This window comes from Hyperolius riggenbachi, chromosome 10, assembly GCF_040937935.1.
Source record: "Hyperolius riggenbachi isolate aHypRig1 chromosome 10, aHypRig1.pri, whole genome shotgun sequence".
Taxonomy (NCBI): domain Eukaryota; kingdom Metazoa; phylum Chordata; class Amphibia; order Anura; family Hyperoliidae; genus Hyperolius; species Hyperolius riggenbachi.
This window is the reverse complement of record NC_090655.1, coordinates 281409391-281435200: the sequence shown is the minus strand read 5'-3', so window position 1 is coordinate 281435200 and position 25810 is coordinate 281409391. Positions and strand designations below refer to the sequence as shown.

Here is a 25810-nt window from a genome sequence, read left to right as displayed (position 1 = left end):
ACACACACATACATATACATACATATATACAGTACACACACACACATACATATACATACATATATACAGTACACACACACACATACATATACATACATATATACAGTATACACACACACATACATACACATATACAGTACACACACACACACATACATATACATACATATATACAGTACACACACACACACATACATATACATACATATATACAGTATACACACACACACACATACATATACATACATGTATACAGTATACACACACATACATATACATACATGTATACAGTATACACACACATACATATACATACATGTATACAGTACACACACACACACATACATATACATACATATATACAGTACACACACACACACATACATATACATACATGTATACAGTACACACACACACACATACATATACATACATATATACAGTATACACACACACATACATATACATACATATATACAGTATACACACACACATATACATACATATATACAGTACACACACACACACACACACACATACATATACATACATGTATACAGTACACACACACACACACATACATATACATACATATATACAGTACACACACACACACATACATATACATACATGTATACAGTACACACACACACACATACATATACATACATGTATACAGTACACACACACACACATACATATACATACATATATACAGTACACACACACACACATACATATACATACATATATACAGTACACACACACACATACATATACATACGTATATACAGTACACACACACACATACATATACATACATATATACAGTATACACACACACACATACATATACATACACATATACAGTACACACACACACACATACATATACATACATATATACAGTACACACACACACATACATATACATACATATATACAGTACACACACACACACATACATATACATACATATATACAGTATACACACACACATACATATACATACATATATACAGTATACACACACACATACATATACATACATATATACAGTATACACACACACACATACATATACATACATATATACAGTATACACACACACACACATACATACATATACATACATATATACAGTATACACACACACACATAAATATATACATACATATATACAGTATACACACACACATACATATACATACATATATACAGTATACACACACACATACATATACATACATATATACAGTATATACACACACACATACATATACATACATATATACAGTATACACACACACACATACATATACATACATATATACAGTATACACACACACACATACATATACATACATATATACAGTATACACACACACACACACATACATATACATACATATATACAGTATACACACACACACACACACACACACACACACACACACACACACACACACACACACACACACACACACACACACACACACACACACACACACACACACACACACACACACACACACACACACACACACACACACATACATATATACAGTATACACACACACACATACATATATATACAGTATACACACACACACACATACATACATACACATACATATATACAGTATACACACACACACACACACACACACATACATATACATACATGTATACAGTATACACACACACACACACACACACACACACACATACATATACATACATGTATACAGTATACACACACACACACACACACACACACACACACACACACACACACACACACACACACACACACACACACACACACACACACACACACACACATACATATACATACATATATACAGTATACACACACACATACATATACATACATGTATACAGTACACACACACACACACACATACATATACATACATGTATACAGTACACATATACATACATATATACAGTACACACACACATACATATACATACATATATACAGTATACACACACACACATACATATACATACATTTATACAGTACACACACACATACATATACATACATATATACAGTATACACACACACATACATATACATACATATATACAGTACACACACACACATACATATACATACATATATACAGTACACACACACACATACATATACATACATATATACAGTATACACACACACATACATATACATACATATATACAGTATACACACACACATACATATACATACATATATACAGTATACACACACACACACATACATATACATACATATATACAGTATACACACACACACACATACATATACATACATTTATACAGTATACACACACACATACATATACATACATGTATACAGTATACACACACACACACACATACATATACATACATATATACAGTATACACACACACACATACATATACATACATATATACAGTATATACACACACACATACATATACATACATTTATACAGTACACACACATACATATACATACATGTATACAGTATACACACACACATACATATACATACATATATACAGTATACACACACACATACATATACATACATTTATACAGTACACACACATACATATACATACATGTATACAGTGTACACACACACACACATACATATACATACATATATACAGTATACACACACACACATACATACATGTATACATGGGGAACAGCAGTGACTGCAGCGGGCTCAGACAATTCCCGAGAGATTTCAGCATGATATTGATCAGGAATTGGCCTGCAGTGTATGGGCAGCTGACAGATCTCTCCCCAATCAGACATGATTAGAGAGAGGTTTGTCTCTGGGTGGAATCTGTCCATCATTGCTCGGTGTATGGCCACCTTAGCACATTACATAGTTACATAGTTATTTTGGTTGAAAAAAGACATACGTCCATCGAGTTCAACCAGAGAACAAAGTACAACTCCAGCCTGCTCCTTCACATATCCCTGTTGATCTAGAGGAAGGCGAAAAAACCCTTACAAGGCATGGTCCAATTAGCCCCTAAAGGGAAAAATTCCTTCCCGACTCCAGATGGCAATCAGATAAAATCCCTGGATCAACATCATTAGGCATTACCTAGTAATTGTAGCCATGGATGTCTTTCAACGCAAGGAAAGCATCTAAGCCCCCTTTAACCTGCTGAGCGGTCTGGACGAGCTCAGCTCGTCCAACACCGCCGGAGGCTGCCGCTCAGGCCCTGCTGTGCCGATTTTCACCAAATAAAAAGCAGCACACGCAGCCGGCACTTTGCCAGCCGCGTGTGCTGCCTGATCGCCGCTGCAGCGCGGCGATCCGCCGCGTGCAGCGGCGAAAGAGGGTCCCCCCAGCCGCCCGAGCCCAGCGTAGCCGGAACAAACAGTTCCGGCCAGCGCTAAGGGCTGGATCGGAGGCGGCTGACGTCAGGACGTCGGCTGACGTCCATGACGTCACTCCGCTCGTCGCCATGGCGACGAGGGAAGCGAAACACGGAGGGCCGCTCATTGCGGCCTTCCGTGTTATTTCTTGCCGCCGGAGGCGATCAGAAGATCGCCTCCGGAGCGCCCTCTAGTGGGCTTTCATGCAGCCAACTTTCAGTTGGCTGCATGAAATAGTTTTTTTTTAATTTAAAAAAAACCCTCCCGCAGCCACCCTGGCGATTTAATCAGAACGCCAGGGTGGTTAAATGCAGGTATAGAGTTTGCCATAACGACTTCCTGTGGCAATGCATTCCACATCTTAATCACTCTAACTGTAAAGAACCCTTTCCTAAATAAATGGCTAAAACGTTTTTCCTCCATGCGCAGATCATGTCCTCTAGTCCTTTGAGAAGGCCTAGGGACAAAAAGCTCATCCGCCAAGCTATTATATTTCCCTCTGATGTATTTATACATGTTAATTAGATCCTCTCTATGGCGTCTTTTCTCTAGACTACATAAACCCAGTTTATCTAACCTTTCTTGGTAAGCGAGACCTTCCATCCCACGTATCAATTTTGTTGCTCGTCTCTGCACCTGCTATAAAACTGCAATATCTTTTTTGTAATGTGGTGCCCAGAACTGAATTCCATATTCCAGATGTGGCCTTACTAGAGAGTTAAACAGGGGCAATATTATGCTAGCATCTCGAGTTTTTATTTCCCTTTTAATGCATCCCAAAATTTTGTTAGCTTTAGCTACAGCGGCTTGGCATTGAGTACGATTATTTAACTTATTGTCAATGAGTACTCCTAAGTCCTTCTCCAAGTTTGATGTCCCCAACTGTATCCCATTTATTTTGTATGGTGCTAGACCATTAGTACGTCCAAAATGCATGACCTTACATTTGTCAACATTGAATTTCATCTGCCATGTATGTGCCCATATAGCCATCCTATCCAGATCCTGTTGCAATATGACACTATCTTCCTGAGAGTTGATGATTCTGCACAATTTTGTATCATCTGCAAAATTGCAACATTGCTCACTACTGCATGTACTAGGTCATTAATAAATAAATTGAAGAGCACTGGACCCAGAACAGACCCCTGTGGGACCCCATTGCTAACAGTCTCCCATTTTGAGTACGATCCATTGACCACAACTCTTTGTTTTCTGTCCATCAGCCAGTTCCCTATCCATGCACACAAACTCTTCCCCAGTCCTTGCATCCTCGACTTTTGCACCAGACTTTTGTGGGGAACAGTGTCGAAGGCCTTTGCAAAGTCCAAGTATATCACATCTACAGCATTCCCAATATCCATATTAGCATTCACTACCTCATAAAAGCTGAGCATGTTAGTCAAACAGGACCTGTCTTTAGTAAACCCATGTTGATGCTGAGAAATAAGATTATTTTCTACTATGAAGTCATGTATAGTATCTCTTAGTAACCCCTCAAATAGTTTGCATACAACTGATGTTAAGCTTACAGGTCTATAATTTCCGGGATCAGATTTTTTTGCCCTTCTTAAATAATGGGAAAACGTGGGCTGTACGCCAATCCACTGGGATTCTGCCAGTTGCAAGAGAGTCACAAAAGATAAGATAAAGGGGTTTATCTATAACTGAACTTAATTCCCTTAACCCCCGAGGATGCATGCCATCCGGGCCAGGTGCCTGGTCTATTTTTAATTTATTTAGTCTTGCCTTTACTTCTTCCTGCGTTAAGTATTTAATATTACAGTTAGAAGATTGAGACTCTTCCGCCTCTGTAGTTTGCAACAGTGCTGTTTCTTTTGTGAAGACAGAAGCAAAGAAAGCATTTAATAACTCTGCCTTACCTTGGTCATCCACCATTGAGTTCCCACCCTCATCCTTTAGGAGTCCTATACAGTCAACCTTTCTTTTTTTAGAGTTAATGTACTTGTAAAACTTTTTTGGGTTAGATTTGATATCCCTAGCGATTTGTTTTTCAGCTTCAATCTTTGCCTGCCTAATTTCTTTTTTACAATTTTTATTGCACTCCTTATAATTGCTTAGTGCAGCCTCTGTCCCCTCCTGTTTTAAGACCTTATAGGCCATCTTTTTCCTTTTCATTTTATCTTTAACCTTTCTATTCATCCATAGAGGCCTTTTTTTTATTCCTAGACATTTTGTTTCCTTATGGGATATACATACTACAATATTAATTGAGTATAAGTTTAAAAGCTTGCCATTTCCCTTCAGTGTCTTCCCCTTGTAGTACATTATTCCAGTTCACCAAACTTAGTGCCTGCCTAATTTGATTGAACTTTGCTTTTCTAAAATTCATAGTTTTAGTGGTCCCGCTGCCCCGTGGCCTATCAGTCACCAGATCAAACGTTATCATGTTGTGATCACTATTTCCCAAATGTTCTTGAACCTGCACATTTGATACATTATCTGGTCTATTAGAAATGATCAGATCCAGTAACGCATTCCCCCTAGTTGGTTCAGTTACCATTTGAGTCAAGTAATTGTCCTGTAGTGCTGCCAGAAATCTACTGCTTCTATTGTCTCATCAAGCTCTACAATTTACTGCTTTCCATGTATGGCCAATGCTTTAGCTGTAGGGAGGGTCACTGATATGCAAATAACTCTGACTTGTATGCAAATATAATGCAAATTGTATGCAGATAACCAGATTTGTCAGGAAATGCATTGGATTGGCTGAATTCCAAGCTACATAAAATGTTCATGCAAGCCAAAGGTATTATCATGTAATTGGCTGCCTGCAATGAGCATAACCCTCTGCAGTTCTCTGTCAGGCTGAGTGATGGTCAGTGTCATGCCGATAAATCTGAGCTGGTGCAAATTCTATGCTAATTATATGCAAAGTTATGCAGCTGCTGCATCTGCCCCATTTCTAATTTGCATAATCTTTACATCAACATGTAATTCTCAGCAGCTCACTGACCCTCCATAATGATAATTGCTCCTCCCCCCAGAATTCTCTAACAGGAAGTGATGATGTTTCTCTATTTGCAGGGCGGAGTCCCGGCATCAGGAACCTCTCAGAGACTCGTCTCTCTGTATCCTCAGACTGTACAACGGATGATGATGTCACTGGACAAGAGTCTCCTGCAGATATCCTGGTGACCCCAAATATTCCCCCAGACCCCCCTCACCTGTCTAACCCTGAGGGGCCTCCTACCCAGCACAGCTCTCCCCCTGCTGGAGGGTCTTATTCCTGTTCTGAGTGTGGGAAATATTTTGTACATAAATCAAAACTTATCAGACATCAGAGATCTCACACTGGTGAGAAGCCCTATTCGTGTGCTGAGTGCGGGAAATGTTTTGTACATAAATCAGATCTTGTCAGACATGAGAGATCCCACACTGGGGAGAAGCCTTATTCATGTGTTGAGTGCGGGAATTTTTTTTTTTATAAAGCACATCTTGACAGACATGAGAGATCCCACACAGGAGAGAAGCCTTATTCATGTTCTGAGTGTGGGAAATGTTTTGTTCGGAAATCACATCTTGACAGACATGAGAGATCCCACACAGGAGAGAAGCCCTATTCATGTGCTGAGTGTGGGAAATGTTTTGTTCGGAAATCACATCTTGTCAGACATGAGAGATCCCACACAGGAGAGAAGCCTTATTTATGTGCCGAGTGTGGGAAATATTTTGGATCTAAAGCAGAACTTGTCAGTCATGAGAGATCCCACACAGGAGAAATGATCTATTCATGTGCTGAGTGTGGGAAATATTTTGCATATAAATCACAGCTTGTCACACATGAGAGATCTCACACTGGTGAGAAGCCCTATCCGTGTACTGAGTGTGGGAAATGTTTTGTATGTAAATCAGACCTTGTTACACATAAGAGATCTCACACTGGTGAGAAGCCCTATTCATGTGCTGAGTGTGGGAAATGTTTTGCTTATACATCACATCTTGTCACACATGAGAGATCTCACACTGGTGTGAAGCCCTATTCATGTGCTGAGTGTGGGAAAAGTTTTGTGGAAAAATCGAAGCTTGCCATACATGAGAGATCTCACACTGGTGAGAAGCCCTATTCATGTGCTGAGTGTGGGAAATGTTTTTCACAGAAATCTCATCTTGTCAGACATGAGAGACTTCACACTGGGGAGAAGCCCTATCCATGTACTGAGTGTGGGAAACGGTTTGTATGTAAAGCAGAGCTTTACATACATGTGAGATCTCACACTGGTGAGAAGCCCTATTCATGTGCTGAGTGTGGGAAATGTTTTGTTAAGAAATCTGAGCTTGTCATACATGTGAGATCTCACACTGGTGAGAAGCCATATTCATGTGCTGAGTGTGGGAAATGTTTTTCACGGAAATCTCATCTTGTCACACATGAGAGATCTCACACTGGTGAGAAGCCATATTCATGTGCTGAGTGTGGGAAAGGTTTTTCACGGAAATCTCATCTTGTCACACATGAGAGATCTCACACAAATTAAGTATTTCAAACACAAGATGCCAAAGAAAATTAGTGCAGGTGAGTTCGGGGCGTAGGATGCAGCCAAAAAAATAGCTCACCCTGCTCTAGCCAAATAGTTGCAGCAACTGGCGGAGATCTGTAATTTGGTAACCGGCTGTTGCCAGCAGGGGAATGACATCTTTTGAGGTGCTGCCACTGGCACCTCACATAGCAATTGAGTGCTTTTGCAGCTGTAATTCACCTTACGGCCTATGGCAGCGCCCCAAATCATTGGTTCAGTGCTGAGCTTAAAGGACACCCGAAACAAAAATAAACTGTTGTATCTATCTTCCTTCTCCTAAAAAATTACTTTTTAAGATATTCCACGTTTTTTTTATGTTTAAATCTACTTTTGAAGTTGTCACTGTTTTATTGTTTTTGCTCAATGACACATTCATTGAAGTATCCCAGAGCTAAAATCTATGAACTATTGACCCTTTTGCCTCTTTCTTGCTCTCAGAAGCCATTTTCTGCTAGGAAAGTGTTGTATAGTTGGTATTTCTTATCAGTGAGGGTTACGCTGTAGTCACTTCCTGTCTGAGTCAGGACTGAGTCAGCCACTTGCATAGCTGATATTTAACTCTTTCAGGCAGAGAAAGAAAAAAAGGAACACAGCATAGTTATTAGTGTGCTTGGCACTGTACATACACATGTCTATCTCATTATGACACGCGTCTCTTCGGGTATCCTTTAAATTAGCTGTCTCGCCAAGTGATGTTCACACAAAGCTTCTTGCAGTGATCTTGTGTGCTTTCCCCATCAGCTATACTACACTAACCCTTGCTGCCTCCACCAACTACACTACACTAACCTCTGCTGCCTCCACCAACTACACTACACTAACCTCTGCTGCCTCCACCAACTACACTACACTAACCTCTGCTGCCTCATCCAACTACACTACACTAACCCCTGCTGCCTCATCCAACTACACTACACTAACCTCTGCTGCCTCATCCAACTACACTACACTAACCCCTGCTGCCTCATCCAACTACACTACACTAACCCCTGCTGTCTCATCCAACTACACTACACTAACCTCTGCTGCCTCATCCAACTACACTACACTAACCCCTGCTGTCTTATCCAACTACACTACACTAACCCCTGCTGCCTCCACCAACTACACTACACTAACCTCTGCTGCCTCCACCAACTACACTACACTAACCTCTGCTGCCTCCACCAACTACACTACACTAACCTCTGCTGCCTCAACCAACTACACTACACTAACCTCTGCTGCCTCATCCAACTAAACTACACTAACCCTGCTGTCTCATCCAACTACACTACACTAACCCCTGCTGCCTCATCCAACTACACTACACTAACCCCTGCTGTCTCATCCAACTACACTACACTAACCCCTGCTGCCCCCACCAACTACACTACACTAACCCCTGCTGCCCCCACCAACTACACTACACTAACCTCTGCTTCCCCATCAGCTAACCTAAACTAAACTCTGCTTCCCCACCAGCTACACTGCATTAACTCCTTCTGCCCCCACTAGCTACACTTTGGGGTGCAAAGGTATGAAATTCCACGGTATGATAACCATTAAAAAAAAAAAAGCAGTAAGATGGTATTAAGGTATACATTATTATACAATTATTTGGAGGTGGCTGCAGCATAGGTAGCCAGGGATAGGTGTAGCCAGTGGTAGGTGGCCACAGCATAGGTAGCCAGGGATAGGTGTAGCCAGTGGTAGGTGGCCGCAGCATAGGTAGCGAGGGATAGGTGTAGTCAGTAATAGGTGGCCGCAGCATAGGTAGCCAGGGATAGGTGTAGCCAGTAATAGGTGGCCGCAGCATAGGTAGCCAGGGATAGGTGTAGCCAGTAGTAGGTGGCCGCAGCATAGGTAGCCAGGGATAGGTGTAGCCAGTACTAGGTGACCGCAGCATAGGTAGCCAGGGATAGGTGTAGTCAGTAGTAGGAGGCCGCAGCATAGGTAGCCAGGGATAGGTGTAGTCAGTAGTAGGAGGCCGCAGCATAGGTAGCCAGGGATAGGTGTAGCCAGTAGTAGGAGGCCGCAGCATAGGTAGCCAGGGATAGGTGTAGCCAGTGGTAGGTGGCCGCAGCATAGGTAGCAGGGATAGGTGGCGCCAGTAGTAGGTGGCCACAGCATAGGTAGCCAGGGATAGGTGTAGCCAGTAGTAGGTGGCCGCAGCATAGGTAGCCAGGGATAGATGTAGCCATTAGTAGGTGGCCGCAGCATAGGTAGCCAGGGATAGATGTAGCCATTAGTAGGTGGCCGCAGCATAGGTAGCCAGGGATAGGTGTAGCCAGTAGTAGGTGGCCGCAGCATAGGTAGCCAGGGATAGTTGTGGCCAGTAGTAGGTGGCTGCAGCATAGGTAGCCAGGGATAGGTGTAGCCAGTAGTAGGTGGCCGCAGCATAGGTAGCCAGGGATAGGTGTAGCCAGTAATAGGTGGCCGCAGCATAGGTAGCCAGGGATAGGTGTAGCCAGTAGTAGGTGGCCGCAGCATAGGTAGGCAGGGATAGTTGTGGCCAGTAGTAGGTGGCTGCAGCATAGGTAGCCAGGGATAGGTGTAGCCAGTAGTAGGTGGCCGCAGCATAGGTAGCCAGGGATAGGTGTAGCCAGTGGTAGGTGGCCGCAGCATAGGTAGCCAGGGATAGGTGTAGCCAGTAGTAGGTGGCCGCAGCATAGGTAGCCAGGGATAGGTGTAGCCAGTAGTAGGTGGCTGCAGCATAGGTAGCCAGGGATAGGTGTAGCCAGTAGTAGGTGGCCGCAGCATAGGTAGCCAGGGATAGGTGTAGCCAGTAGTAGGTGGCCGCAGCATAGGTAGCCAGGGATAGGTGCAGCCAGTAATAGGTGGCCGCAGCATAGGTAGCCAGCGATAGGTGTAGCCAGTAGTAGGTGGCCGCAGCATAGGTAGCCAGGGATAGGTGTAGCCAGTAATAGGTGGCTGCAGCATAGGTAGCCAGGGATAGGTGCAGCCAGTAATAGGTGGCCGCAGCATAGGTAGCCAGGGATAGGTGTAGCCAGTGGTAGGTGGCCACAGCATAGGTAGCCAGGGATAGGTGTAGCCAGTAGTAGGTGGCCGCAGCATAGGTAGCCAGGGATAGGTGTAGCCAGTAGTAGGTGGCTGCAGCATAGGTAGCCAGGGATAGGTGTAGCCAGTAGTAGGTGGCCGCAGCATAGGTAGCCAGGGATAGGTGTAGCCAGTAGTAGGTGGCCGCAGCATAGGTAGCCAGGGATAGGTGCAGCCAGTAATAGGTGGCCGCAGCATAGGTAGCCAGCGATAGGTGTAGCCAGTAGTAGGTGGCCGCAGCATAGGTAGCCAGGGATAGGTGCAGCCAGTAATAGGTGGCCGCAGCATAGGTAGCCAGGGATAGGTGTAGCCAGTAGTAGGTGGCCACAGCATAAGTAAGTAAATAGTACAGACATGGGTATGGGGGAGCAGTGGGGAGATTAGTACAGACATGGGTATGGGGGAGCAGTGGGGGATTAGTACAGACATGGGTATGGGGGAGCAGTGGGGAGATTAGTACAGACATGGGTATGGGGAGCAGTGGGGGGATTAGTACAGACATGGGTATGGGGCAGCAGTGGGGGGATTAGTACAGACATGGGTATGGGGGAGCAGTGGGGAGATCAGTACAGACATGGGTATGGGGAAGCAGTGGGGAGATTAGTACAGACATGGGTATGGGGAGCAGTGGGGGGATTAGTACAGACATGGGTATGGGGGAGCAGTGGGTGGATCAGTACAGACATGGGTATGGGGGAGCAGTGGGGGGATTAGTACAGGCATGGGTATGGGGAGCAGTGGGGGATTAGTACAGACATGGGTATGGGGGAGCAGTGGGGGGATTAGTACAGGCATGGGTATGGGGAGCAGTGGGGGGATTAGTACAGACATGGGTATGGGGGAGCAGTGGGGAGATTAGTACAGACATGGATATGGGGTAGCAGTGGGGAGATTAGGACAGACATGGGTATGGGGTAGCAGTGGGGAGATTAGGACAGACATGGGTATGGGGGAGCAGTGGGGGATTAGTACAGACATGAGTATGGGGGAGCAGTGGGGGGATTAGTACAGACATGGGTATGGGGGCGCAGTGGGGGGATTAGTACAGACATGGGTATGGGGAGCAGTGGGGGGATTAGTACAGACATGGGTATGGGGGAGCAGTGGGGAGATTAGTACAGACATGGATATGGGGTAGCAGTGGGGAGATTAGGACAGACATGGGTATGGGGTAGCAGTGGGGAGATTAGGACAGACATGGGTATGGGGGAGCAGTGGGGGGATTAGTACAGACATGGGAGAGCAGTGGGGAGATCAGTACAGACATGGGTATGGGGGAGCAGTGGGGAGATTAGTACAGACATGGGTATGGGGGAGCAGTGGGGGATTAGTACAGACATGGGTATGGGGGAGCAGTGGGGGGGGATTAGTACAGGCATGGGTATGGGGGAGCAGTGGGGGGGATTAGTACAGACATGGGTATGGGGAGCAGTGGGGAGGTTAGTACAGACATGGGGGAGCAGTGGGGAGGGATTAGTACAGACATGGGTATGGGGGAGCAGTGGGGGGATTAGTACAGACATGGGTATGGGGGAGCAGTGGGGAGATTAGTACAGACATGGGTATGGGGGAGCAGTGGGGAGATTAGTACAGACATGGGTATGGGGGAGCAGTGGGGAGATTAGTACAGACATGGGTATGGGGGAGCAGTGGGGGGATTAGTACAGACATGGGTATGGGGGAGCAGTGGGGAGATTAGTACAGACATGGGTATGGGGGAGCAGTGGGGAGATTAGTACAGACATGGGTATGGGGAGCAGTGGGGGGATTAGTACAGACGTGTATGGGGGAGCAGTGGGGAGATTAGTACAGACATGGGTATGGGGGAGCAGTGGGGGATTAGTACAGACATGGGTATGGGGGAGCAGTGGGGGGATTAGTACAGACATGGGTATGGGGAGCAGTGGGGAGATCAGTACAGACATGTGTATGAAGGAGCAGTGGGGAGATTAGTACAGACATGGGTATGGGGAGCAGTGGGGGGATTAGTACAGACATGGGTATGGGGGAGCAGTGGGGAGATTAGTACAGACATGGGTATGGGGGAGCAGTGGGGGGATTAGTACAGACATGGGTATGGGGAGCAGTGGGGAGATTAGTACAGACATGGGTATGGGGAGCAGTGGGGGAGTTAGTACAGACATGGGTATGGGGAGCAGTGGGGAGATTAGTACAGACATGGGTATGGGGGAGCAGTGGGAGATTAGTACAGACATGGGTATGGGAGAGCAGTGGGGAGATTAGTACAGACATGGGTATGGGGGAGCAGTGGGGGGATTAGTACAGACATGGGTATGGGGGAGCAGTGTGGAGATTAGTACAGACATGGGTATGGGGGAGCAGTGGGGAGATTAGTACAGACATGGGTATGGGGGAGCAGTGTGGAGATTAGTACAGACATGGGTATGGGGGAGCAGTGGGGAGATTAGTACAGACATGGGTATGGGGAGCAGTGGGGAGATTAGTACAGACATGGGTATGGGGGAGCAGTGGGGAGATTAGTACAGACATGGGTATGGGGGAGCAGTGGGGAGATCAGTACAGACATGGGTATGGGGGAGCATTGGGGGATCAGTACAGACATGGGTATGGGGGAGCAGTGGGGAGATTAGTACAGACATGGGTATGGGGGAGCAGTGGGGGAGTTAGTACAGACATGGGTATGGGGAAGCAGTGGGGGATTAGTACAGACATGGGTATGGGGGAGCAGTGGGGGATTAGTACAGACATGGGTATGGGGGAGCAGTGGCGAGATCAGTACAGACATGGGTATGGGGAGCAGTGGGGAGATTAGTACAGACATGGGTATGGGGAGCAGTGGGGGGATTAGTACAGACATGGGGGAGCAGTGGGGGGATTAGTACAGATATGGGTATGGGGGGATTAGTACAGACATGGGTATGGGGGCGCAGTGGGGGGATTAGTGCAGCTGCCATACACGTCCATTCTTCCCACTGCTCCACATCCCCCCTCTGTAAATCCCTGCACTGACTCCTTATCTGCCCCACACAGCAGCACCACTCCTGAATATTTACTTCATGGTTGACAACATGACCATTCACCGTACCGCCTCGACCTGCCACCACCCTGGATGCTGCCCTCCCCTTTGCACTTCACATCCTACAACTTCCACATCGGAAGCACCCACTCTGCCCCTTCCTGATTGCGGATACGGCCAAGCTCCTCATCCATGCCCTCATCATCTCCCGGTTTGACTATTGCAACTCCCGTCTGTCAGGTGTCCCCTGAAACACACACACACACACACACACGCCAGACCCATCCCTTCTTCCAAACGCTCCACCTCCATGACCCCCCTCGTTAAAGCCCTCCACTTCTTTATTCACCTCAGGATCCATTGCAAGAATCTTTGCCTTGCCTATAAATTTGTACACAAGACCTGCCCTACATCTCTGAACTTTTATTTCTCACTCCCATGGTTGACTTTAGGACTTCTCTAGAGCTGCTCCAACTCTCTGGAACTCCCTTCCACTGCCCATCAGGCTTGCCCTCTCCTTCAACACCTTCAAACAAGCTATTAGAATGCACTTCTTCAAGATCGCCTATCCCCCTCCCGCATCCTTGACCTAACTCGCTCTGCTGAGCACCTGTTCTGCAGCCCCTACCTAGTGTGTCTCTACCCCCTCCCTTTTAGATTGTAAGCCTCTGGGATTGTCCTCCCCTCCTAGTGCATCCAACTAGATCACCCTCATCATCGGCCAGCCTCCTCACCGACTGACTTGGACTTGTATGATTCGGTATCTAAGACTCTTCACTACCTCCAGTGATCTTGTTCCTTGTATGTCCTAGCTTGTCTCTCACCCCTATTTATCAATTGTTCAGCATATTTTTATTTTTCTCAACAAGCATTCCTCCACCACGGAGGATACAACAACAATTGTATTGGTACATAAGCACATACATACAAGCATACAAATCAGAATCAGAATCAATTTTATTAGCCAGGCACAACAACGTCATGCTCGGAATTGGGTTTGGCACAAACAATTTAACAGAGTAGAGATAAAAAGTATAGATAAGAGTATAGATAACAGGGGAATAAAATGCAGAAGGGCATAAATACAAAACAAGGCAACAAAAAAAGCAAGCAAAAAAGGGTGGCAAGGTGCAGTTCAGAATGCAGTGGTGGAGGGGATGGAATGACCTGCAAGGAGTTCAAGAGGGTGACAGCTGAGGGAAAGAAAGAGTTCCTGTGCCTTGAGGTTTTGGTGGCGATGGACCGAAACCTACGGCCTAACGGAAGTCTGCAGAAGAACCACTGGTGCGGGTGAGAGGGGTCGCCGGCAATCCTCAGTGCTCTTGAGCATAGCCTGGAGTTGTGGAGGTGGACAAGCGAAGGGAGAGGTCTGCCGATGATTCTCTCTGCTGATCTAATGACCCTCTGAAGTTTGTATCTGTCCCTGGTGGAGGAGCCAGCGTACCAGACTAGGATGGAGGAGCAGAGGACGGACTCCATGGTGGCGGTGTAAAAACACGTCAGTAGCTCTTGTGCCATGCCGAACTTCTTCAATTGGCGGAGGAAGAAGAGCTTCTGCTGAGCTTTCTTCTGGGTCAGGGCTGTGTTTGCCTTCCAGCTCAGGTCTTTGGAGATGGTGGTGCCCAGAAGGCGAACGCTGGTTACTCTTTCGACCTCGGTGCCGTTGATAAAGATTGGTGGGGGGGAGGGGGCATGCTTCCTGAAATCCACAATCAGCTCTACGGTTTTGGATGAGTTGAGGACCAGCCTGTTCTCCCTACACCACTGGGAAACTCTGTCAACCTCCTGGCTTTAGGCCTGCTCATCGTTGTTTACTAGACCAACGATGGTGGTGTCATCTGCAAATTTGATGACCTTGGCCGAGTTCTCCTTGGATCTGTAGTTGTTCGTGTAGAGGGAAAACAGGATTGGCGACAGGACGCAGCCTTGTGGGGCCCCTGTGTTCATTGACCTTGGTTGAGAGGTGACCTCCCCAAGTTTAACGACTTGTGTTCTGTTGGTCAGGAAGTCCGTGATCCACCCACGGAGTGTGGGGTGGACATTCAGCTCTTTGAGATTGTCCTGAATAAAGTAAATCTATGCCCATTGTCTGCACTGCTTTGTCAGTTGTGAACCCTCCATATGTCTCTCTAACTTGCACTGTCACCCACACCAGGTCTCCTCACTTGTGTTAGTCTAGCTTCAATTTGGTATGCGTTATCCAACAAAACCATAACTTTTTTTATTTTTTTCTTACATTTTTGTTTATTATAAATGCCTATAATAAATACAAGCTCTCTGTGCACACACTCATAGCTACATAGTTATTTGGGTTGAAAAAAATACATATGTCCATTGAGTTCAATGAGAAAATAAGGTTTCACGCTACTCTGCAACCTCGCATATCCGTGTTGATCAAGAGACAGGTAAAAAGCCCTTACAAGGCATGGTCCAATAACCCAAAAAAGGGAAAAAAATTTCCTTCCTGACTCCAGAAGCCAATCAGATTAAACCCCTGGATCAACACCATCAGAAATTACTATAGTTTTTCTACACCATAAGACACACTTTTTCTTCCCCAAAAGTGGAGGGGGAAAGTCAATGCCTCTAAAGGTGCGTACACACGTGCGACTATAGTCGTTTTAAATGATCGTTCCCCGATCATTTCAAACGACGATCGTTTCAAAAAAAGCAGCCAATGACCATTAAGTCTAACGTCGGACGAGCTAGATCGTTAAAAACGAACGATCTAGCTTGGCGGATTTTTTCCAACGATGATCGTTCGCAAAAATAGTACATCGCTGGAAACAGTCGTTCGTACTAGGCTTGACATGCGCATTTCGCTATTTCTCTATGGAACTTTTCATTTTTATGCGCAAGCGCAATAGTTGCTTTACATGATGTAATGTTCGTTCTAACGAGCAGATCGTTACACACCTTTAAAAGCTAACTTTACCTAGGTCGTTCTTTCGTCAATTAAAAGTTTGTTCGTCGTTCAAAAACGAACGATCGTTGTCATATGTGTGTATGTAGCTTTATGGTCTGAAGGTATCCCCCAAACCATCATGAGCATCCGCTAAAACAATAGACTCACATGTCAAAAAAAGCCTGCCACGATAATCCCTCTGCATGTACATCCATCCAATTGCACAATGAAAAAATCCAGGGCTGGCATTCAAACAGTATCCAGCATAACTATGTATAAGCGACAAGGAAGAGAGCAAGTGCCCCTGTAATTGGCCCCAATGCCTTTTCAGGTGGGACACAAACAGTCTGCCCACTCTAATCACCATCCTTTGGGAAACCTCTTAGCCAATCCTGCATGGGTATGTAAGGATTAACAGAGATACCGCCGGCGCGGTTAGCGACATGGCGGCGGTCTCTGCATCTCAACAAGCGGCTTTCGCTGCACATTCACTATCTGACACAGTTCTGGCTGGCAGGGACACCGCCGCCTCTGCAGGTGGCATGGCGGCGGTCTCCGCTACTCAGCCAGCGGCTTTCGCCGCACGTTCTACTCCTGACTGTTTGCCGGGTCCTTCAGTGGCAAACAGAGTAAGGGCTACGCGCGCGCGCGCTAGGCGACAGGACCTTTATGCGAGTAGAAGGGCAGTCAGCTGATCGGCCGGTCAGCTGACTCCAACTGCCCTTCTGATTGGCTGAGTGACTGGGGCGGAGCCATGGAGCGCTCCCAGTATATATAGGACCTGCATGTCAGTTGATCTTTGTCTGCTGTTGCGAATGCTATGTGTTAGCACTCAGACCTGAGTCAGATCTTAAAGTGTGCTAGAACCAGCAGGAGCTGGGGATCCACACTTAGCCAGATTCTGTTGATAGCTTAAAGTACTAATTGAATTGTATTATCTGTTATGACCTCTTGCTTGGCTTGACTACTCTTCTGTCTTCTGATTCTGTGCCATTGCCTATCTGATATCGTTGCCGACCTTAGCCTGTGAATCACTCTGATCTAGTCTCTTGTCTTTGTACTGCCTCTGTCCGTCTGTTAACGAACTTGCCTGACTGACTACTCTACCCTCAGCAGTGGGCCTAGCCTCTGGTGAGGGGTTCTCTACATACTCCCGCTCCTCGGGTGTGTACTTCTGCAGTAGGGTCTGAATCACCCATGCACTAGAGTGATCAGCTTTACCTGAGAGCAAGCGGCTGCCTTTCTGTGTTTTCTCACACTTTTCTTGTCACTAATACAGCTTTCTTTTGGTGCTATTTGATTGCTGCTGCGAGTTTTAGTTTTTATTATATTCATCAAAAAAGACATGAATTTTGTCAAAAAAATGTTTTTTTTTTACTTTCTGTGCTGACATTTTTCAAATAAAGTAAAATTTCTGTATACATTTTTGTCCAAATTTATTGTGCTACATGTCTTTGATAAAAAAAAACCATTCAGTGTATATTTATTGGTTTGGGTAAAAGTTATAGCGTTTACAAACTATGGTGCCAAAAGTGAATTTTCCCATTTTGAAGCATCTCTGACTTTTCTGACTACCTGTCATGTTTCATGAGGTGCTAAAATTCCAGGATAGAATAAATACCCCCCAAATGACCCCATTTTGGATAGAAGACATCCAAAAGTATTCACTGAGAGGCATGGTGAGTTCATAGAAGATTTTATTTTTTGTCACAAGTTAGCGGAAAATGACACATTTTGTGACAAAAAAAAAAAAGTTTCCATTTCTTCTAACTTGCGACAAAAAAAATGAAATCTGCCACGGACTCACTATACTCCTCTCTGAATACCTTGAAGTGTCTACTTTCCAAAATGGGGTCATTTGTGGGGTGTGTTTACTGTCCTGGCATTTTGTGGGGTGCCTAATTGTAAGCACCCCTGTAAAGCCTAAAGGTGCTCATTGGACTTTGGGCCCCTTAGCGCAGTTAGGCTGCAAAAAAGTGCCACACGTGTGGTATTGCCGTACTCAGGTTAAGTAGTATAATGTGTTTTGGGGTGTATTTTTACACATACCCATGCTGGGTGGGAGAAATATCTCTGTAAATGACAATTTTTTTATTTTTTTTACACACAATTGTCCATTTACAGAGATATTTCTCCCACTCAGCATGGGTATGTGTAAAAATACCCCCCAAAACACATTATACTACTACGGTGGTACGGTGGTACCACATGTGTGGCACTTTTTTGCACCCTAAGAGCGCTAAGGGGCCCAAAGTCCAATGAGTACCTTTAGGATTTCACAGGTCATTTTGCGACATTTCGTTTCAAGACTACTCCTCACGGTTTAGGGCCCCTAAAATGCCAGGGCAGTATAGGAACCCCACAAATGACCCCATTTTAGAAAGAAGACACCCCAAGGTATTCCGTTAGGAGTATGGTGAGTTCATAGAAGATTTTTTTTTTGCCACAAGTTAGCGGAAATTGACACTTTGTGAAAAAAAAAAAAAAAAACAATACAAATCAATTTCCGCTAACTTGTGACAAAAATAAAATCTTCTATGAACTCATCATACACCTAACAGAATACCTTGGGGTGTCTTCTTTCTAAAATGGGGTCACTTGTGGGGTTCCTATACTGCCCTGGCATTTTAGGGGCCCTAAACCGTGAGGAGTAGTCTTGAACCCAAATGTCTCAAAATGACCTGTGAAATCCTAAAGGTACTCATTGGACTTTGAGCCCCTTAGCGCAGTTAGGCTGCAAAAAAGTGCCACACATGTGGTACTGCCGTGCTCAGAAGTAGTAGTATAATGTGTTTTGTGGTGTATTTTTACATATATCCATGCTGGGTGGGAGAAATATCTCTGTAAATGACAAATTTTTGATTTTTTTTTTTTTTACACACAATTGTCCATTTACAGAGAGATTTCTCCCACCCAGCATGGGTATGTATAAAAATACACCACAAAACACATTATACTACTTCTACTGAGTACGGCAATATCACGTGTGACACTTTTTTGCAGCCTAGGTGCGCTAAGGGGCCCAACGTCCTATTCACAGGTCATTTTGAGGCATTCGTTTTCTAGACTACTCCTCACGGTTTAGGGCCCCTAAAATGCCAGGGCAGTATAGGAAACCCACAAGTGACCCCATTTTAGAAAGAAAACACCTCAAGATATTCCGTTAGGTGTATGGTGAGTTCATAGAAGATTTTTTTTTTTTGTCACAAGTTAGTGAACAATGACACTTTGTGAAAAAAAAACAATAAAAATCAATTTCCGCTAACTTTTGACAAAAAATAAAATCTTCTATGAACTCGTCATACACCTAACAGAATACCTTGGGGTGTCTTTTTTTCTAAAATGGGGTCACTTGTGGGGTTCCTATACTGCCCTGGCATTTTTAGGGGCCCAAAACCGTGAGTAGTCTGGAAACCAAATGTCTCAAAATGACTGTTCAGGGGTATAAGCATCTGCAAATTTTGATGACAGGTGGTCTATGAGGGGGTGAATTTTGTGGAACCAGTCATAAGCAGGGTGGCCTCTTAGATGACAGGTTGCATTGGGCCTGATCTGATGGATAGGAGTGCTAGGGGGGGTGACAGAAGGTGATTGATGGGTGTCTCAGGGGGTGGTTAGAGGGGAAAATGGATGCAATCAATGCACTGGGGAGGTGATTGGAAGGGGGTCTGAGGGGGATCTGAGGGTTTGGCCGAGTGATCAGGAGCCCACACGGGGCAAATTAGGGCCTGATCTGATGGGTAGGTGTGCTAGGGGGTGACAGGTGGTGACAGGAGGTGATTGATGGGTGTCTCAAGGTGTGATTAGAGGGGGGAATAGATGCAAGCAATGCACTGGCGAGGTGATCAGGGCTGGGGTCTGAGGGCGTTCTGAGGGTGTGGGCGGGTGATTGGGTGACCTAGGGGCAGATAGGGGTCTAATCTGATGGGTAGCAGTGACAGGTGGTGACAGGGGGTGATTGATGGGTGATCAGTGGGTGATTAGATGGCAGAAGAGATGTAAACAATGCACTTTGGAGGTGATCTGAGGGTAGGTCTGGGGCAATCTGATGGCGTGGGAGGGTGATCAGATGCCCGTAAGAGGGCAGGTTAGGGTCTGATCTGATAAGTGGCATTGACAGGTGGTGATTGACGGGTGATTGACAGGTGATTACAGGGGAGAATAGATGTATACAGTACACAGGGGGGGTCTGAGGTCGTTCTGAGGGTGTGGGTGGGTGATTGGGTGCCCTAGGGGCAGATAGGGGTCTGATCTGATGGGTAGCAGTGACAGGAGGTGATTGATGGATAATTAGTGGGTGTTTAGAGGAGAGAACAGATGTAAACAATGCACTTGGGAGGTGATCTGATGTCGGGTCTGCGGGCGATCTGATGGTGTGGGTGGGTGATCAGATTGCCCGCAAGGGGCAGGTTAGGGGCTCATTGATGGGTGGCAGTGACAGGGGGTGATTGACAGGTGATTGACAGGTGATCAGTGGGTTATTACAGGGAAGACCAGATGTAAATAATGCACCGGCGAATTGATAAGGTGGGGTCTGAGGGCAATCTGAGCGTGTGGGCGGGTGATTGGGTCCCCGCAAGGGGCAGATTAGGGTCTAATCTGATGGGTAACAGTGACAGGTGGTGATAGGGTGTGATTGATGGGTAATTAGTGGGTGTTTAGAGGAGAGAACAGATGTAAACAATGCACTTGGGAGGTGATCTGACGTCGGATCTGCGGGCGATCTGATGGTGTGGGTGGGTGATCAGATTGTCCGCAAGGGGCAGGTTAGGGGCTGATTGATGGGTGGCAGTGAAAGGGGGTGATTGATGGGTGATTGACAAGTGATTGACAGGTGATCAGTGGGTTATTACAGGGGGGATAGAGGCATACAGTACACAGGGGGGGGGGGGGTGGTCTGGGGAGAATCTGAGGGGTGGGGGTGATCAGGAAGGAGCAGGGGGCAGTTGAGGGTATAAAAAAAAATAGCGTTGATAGTGACAGGGAGTGATGGATGGGTGATTAGGGGGGTGATTGGGTGCAAACAGTGGTCTGGGGGGTGGGCAGGGGGGGTCTGAGAGGTGCTGTGGGCGATCAGAGGGAAGGGGGGGGAGATCAGTGTGCTTGGGTGCAGACTAGGGTGGCTGCAGCCTGCCCTGGTGGTCCCTCGGACACTGGGACCACCAGGGCAGGAGACAGCCTGTATAATAGGCTTTGTATACATTACAAAGCCTATTATACATTTTGGCAGCAGCGATCAGGCAGCTAGTAACCCGCCGGCACTTCCAAGCGGCTGGTGGGTTACAGCGCGAGGAGGAGGAGCCTGTCGCCGGCGGCTGATCGCGTCACGTATGACGCGATCGCCGCACAGCCACGCCAGATGCCGCCGCCGATGGGCGTGTTGCGGTCATTTGGGCCCAGCCCTTGCCGCCGCCCATCGGCTGGGGGCGGTCCTCAACTGGTTAAAGAGCGAAAGGCTATTTAAAGAGACAGTATCACAGAAAACCTTTCAAGTTAAATTTGTCATTTAGTCCATTAGGGGCTAGAGTACTTAGCCTATCGATCCATTTATGTTCACGTCCAAGTAGGGAAGTCTGTCCATCCATTCCTTCACCGATGTAAACTTTCTCGAACACACCAATGGAGAAAACCAACAGTGTGTCCACAATCAAAGTAATGTTTCCCTATGGGAGAATCAAACTTTTTTTCAGGCTCGTCATGCTATTGTACAAACGAATGTTACTACGATGCTCATTGATTCTAACCTGTATGGGTCTAGAAGTTTGTCCCACATAGCCCATCCCACAAGGGCATTTCAAAAAGTACACAACATTAGAGGTAAGGCAACAAAAATTGCCGTTGATTTTAATTTTATTGCTCTTCATGGGATGTCACAAACACTGGTCCTTCATGGGATGTGTAATGTAGTCACCCTTAATAATGCTGGAACAATTTTGGCAGTTCATACATGGGAATGTTCCCGATTCTTTAGGCAAAAACGTAACCAAGATTGCTTTATTAGCCACAACCTGCCATCCACGGCCCCTAATATGTAGACTCCCAAAGAGCCAATTTATTTTATTCGAGCAAGACGTATAACATCCAGTGATGCTTATCAGCGACAAGCAAAGTGACTGGTCGAGAATTTCTCGAACAGAGGTTACAGAAAGGATGAGGTTGAAAATGTCGCGAAAACAGTGGCAGAGCTCGATAGGAGAGAACTCAGAAAAAAGGTGGTTAGAGCCCAAGAAAATAAGGATGTCTTGTTCATTTCTACGTATGACAATCATGCTAGTTTAGTGAAAAACAGTATCTTGGATAATTGCTTGCTTGTTGAAGCAGATGCTTTGTTATTAAGTGTTTCTTCTCCCCCATTGTTTGTGTATAGAAAAGGCAGGAGCCTTCGAGATAAACTGGTTAGAACAGACATTAAAAAGAGCACTTCTTTGCAAAATATGTTTTTGCCTAAAGAATCGGGAACATTCCCATCTATGAACTGCCAAAATTGCTCCAGCATTATTAAGGGTGAACACACTAAACATCCTTTTTTCTGAGCCTATCAGACGGTCAAGAACTGCTGGAACGTATGCTGCGGTGCACAGGAGACGAAGGGAAACTAGCGGCGGTGGCGTGGTGTAACCGTGGTGTAACCTACGAGCCTGACCAGGAGGCACAGGGGAGAGCCCGTTCACAAACTCTAAGCGCTGTTTACCCCAACTGACTTGTGAGAGCAATTTTATAATAAAAGTCAATCTTTTATCTACGGAACTGTACTATGTGATCTTTATCATCCTATGAGGTACACTTAACACTGAGATACAGCGAGAGCCTGATTGGAGGAGGAAGACCAGAAGCAGGAGCACAAGCGGTGCAAGATATCACACGAGCGGTGCAAGATATCACACGAGCGATATATGACCAATCTAACAGTGGTTAACTGGACGGGGTGAGTGTGATACCATCTGAAATGTACTGCTGATGCATTTTCATGCAAAGTGACCCTTTTATTGGGGGGCGCTACCCATTATAATAAGACGAGAACAGAATGCAATGTGAACGAAGCGTAATTGAGACCGGAAATGGGCCAATTAAGTCCCACCCAGGTTTAAACTGATTGGTCCAATCTGAAGCCTCATATATTTGCATACAAAATGTACATAATTCTGCATGAACTCAGAAATATTTGCATCTCGTTGATCTACTCTACATCTTCAGTTACTGTCTGAGGGAGTGAAGGAATAAAAATAAAAGGAATCATAATAATTATAATAATTAAAAAAAAAAAAAAAGCTGAATACAGGTGACTCTGCAAACTGTGTTGACCATAGTTTTGAAATTAAATGCAATTTTCACAATTATGATTTACATAACAGACTACCCAGAAAGCTCGTGGTGAAGTAGAACCCCTAGGACTGTGTAAGGGACTACAAAGGACTAAAAGCCTTCTTAGTAAAATGTTATGCAAAACAAAAGTTTACCTTCTTAAAACAGAAGGTATTTGCGATAATTCAGATTGAAGAGAGCATATGAGGTATCCCACAATGCACCACTGCTGAATATGCAAATTATCCCTTGCCATGCACTGAAGATGATCAACAAATCCAAAACAATCTGTATGTATGTTGGATTACTGTGGCTCTGTACAATTAACAAGCTGATACATCATTGCATTCCAGCGGTTCTGGAGGCGTGGCTATCTTACAGGGACAACAAAGGATGATTTGCATATTCTGCAGTGATGCTGATGCATTGTGGGAGACCTCATATGATCACTCCACTCTGAATAATCACAAATACCTTCTGTTTTAGGAACGCAAATTTCTGTTTTTACGATGTAAGGTAGATAATTATTTTGTTTACTTTTTACAAGCCATACAAATTTACATTTACAAGATTCACTTAAGTGTTTTGAACATACTTTTGCAAAAAATTAATATACGTGAGAAAAATGTATGGGTGTGTATGCAAAAATGAATTCCCACCAAATGCATTGAGGTCAACAGGCATTTTCACAGAGATGAATATTTCCTGAAGTTATAAGTCAATGCGTAATTCTACCTATTTAATCATGATTATGTACAAAATGAATGTTGTAACAGTTTGAAATTTTGCATTATGATTTTTGCATCGTAATTGCAAATTTCGCTGTGAAATTACCACTATGTGAAATTTGATCTCATCACAACTGCAAACAGAGGCTGCAGTTAGCCTATTCACCACAAGATGGCAATGTTACCTCTTCCAAGTGGAACGCAAAGATAAGAGGTCATAAAGCCAAAGGAAGGAAAAGATGTAAACACAAAAAGGAAGTGATGTAATAGCAGGAAAAGAAGGTGGAGGAGGAGGAGAGAAGACGCGGCTGAAAGAGGTAATTGTGTGATTGTTGTTATATATTGGGCACAGCAGAGGTCGGGGTGGACATACTTGTTATATATCGGGCAGAGCAGAGGTCGGGGTGGACATACTTGTTATATATTGGGCAGTGCAGAGGTCGGGGTGGACATACTTGTTATATATTGGGCAGAGCAGAGGTCGGGGTGGACATACTTGTTATATATTGGGCGGAGCAGAGGTCGGGGTGGACATACTTGTTATATATTGGGCAGAGCAGAGGTCGGGGTGGGCATACTTGTTATATATTGGGCAGAGCAGAGGTCAGGGTGGACATACTTGTTATATATTGGGCAGAGCAGAGGTCGGGGTGGTCATACTTGTTATATATTGGGCAGAGCAGAGGTCGGGGTGGACATACTTGTTATATATTGGGCGGAGCAGAGGTCGGGGTGGACATACTTGTTATATATTGGGCGGAGCAGAGGTCGGGGTGGACATACTTGTTATATATTGGGCAGAGCAGAGGTCAGGGTGGACATACTTGGTATATATTGGGCAGAGCAGAGGTCGGGGTGGACATACTTGGTATATATTGGGCA

General features: G+C 45.2%; 1 protein-coding gene across 1 annotated transcript in view; it reads left to right on the top strand.

The window, feature by feature from the left end:
• Window positions 1-25810, top strand: part of LOC137537250 (zinc finger protein 721-like) — a 75503-nt gene that overhangs the window by 24295 nt on the left and 25398 nt on the right. The window contains exons 3-4 of the mRNA XM_068259340.1: window positions 6464-7911; window positions 15998-16063. Coding sequence (XP_068115441.1) covers window positions 6464-7911; window positions 15998-16063 — 1514 coding nt within the window. The remainder of the gene's footprint in view (window positions 1-6463; window positions 7912-15997; window positions 16064-25810) is intronic.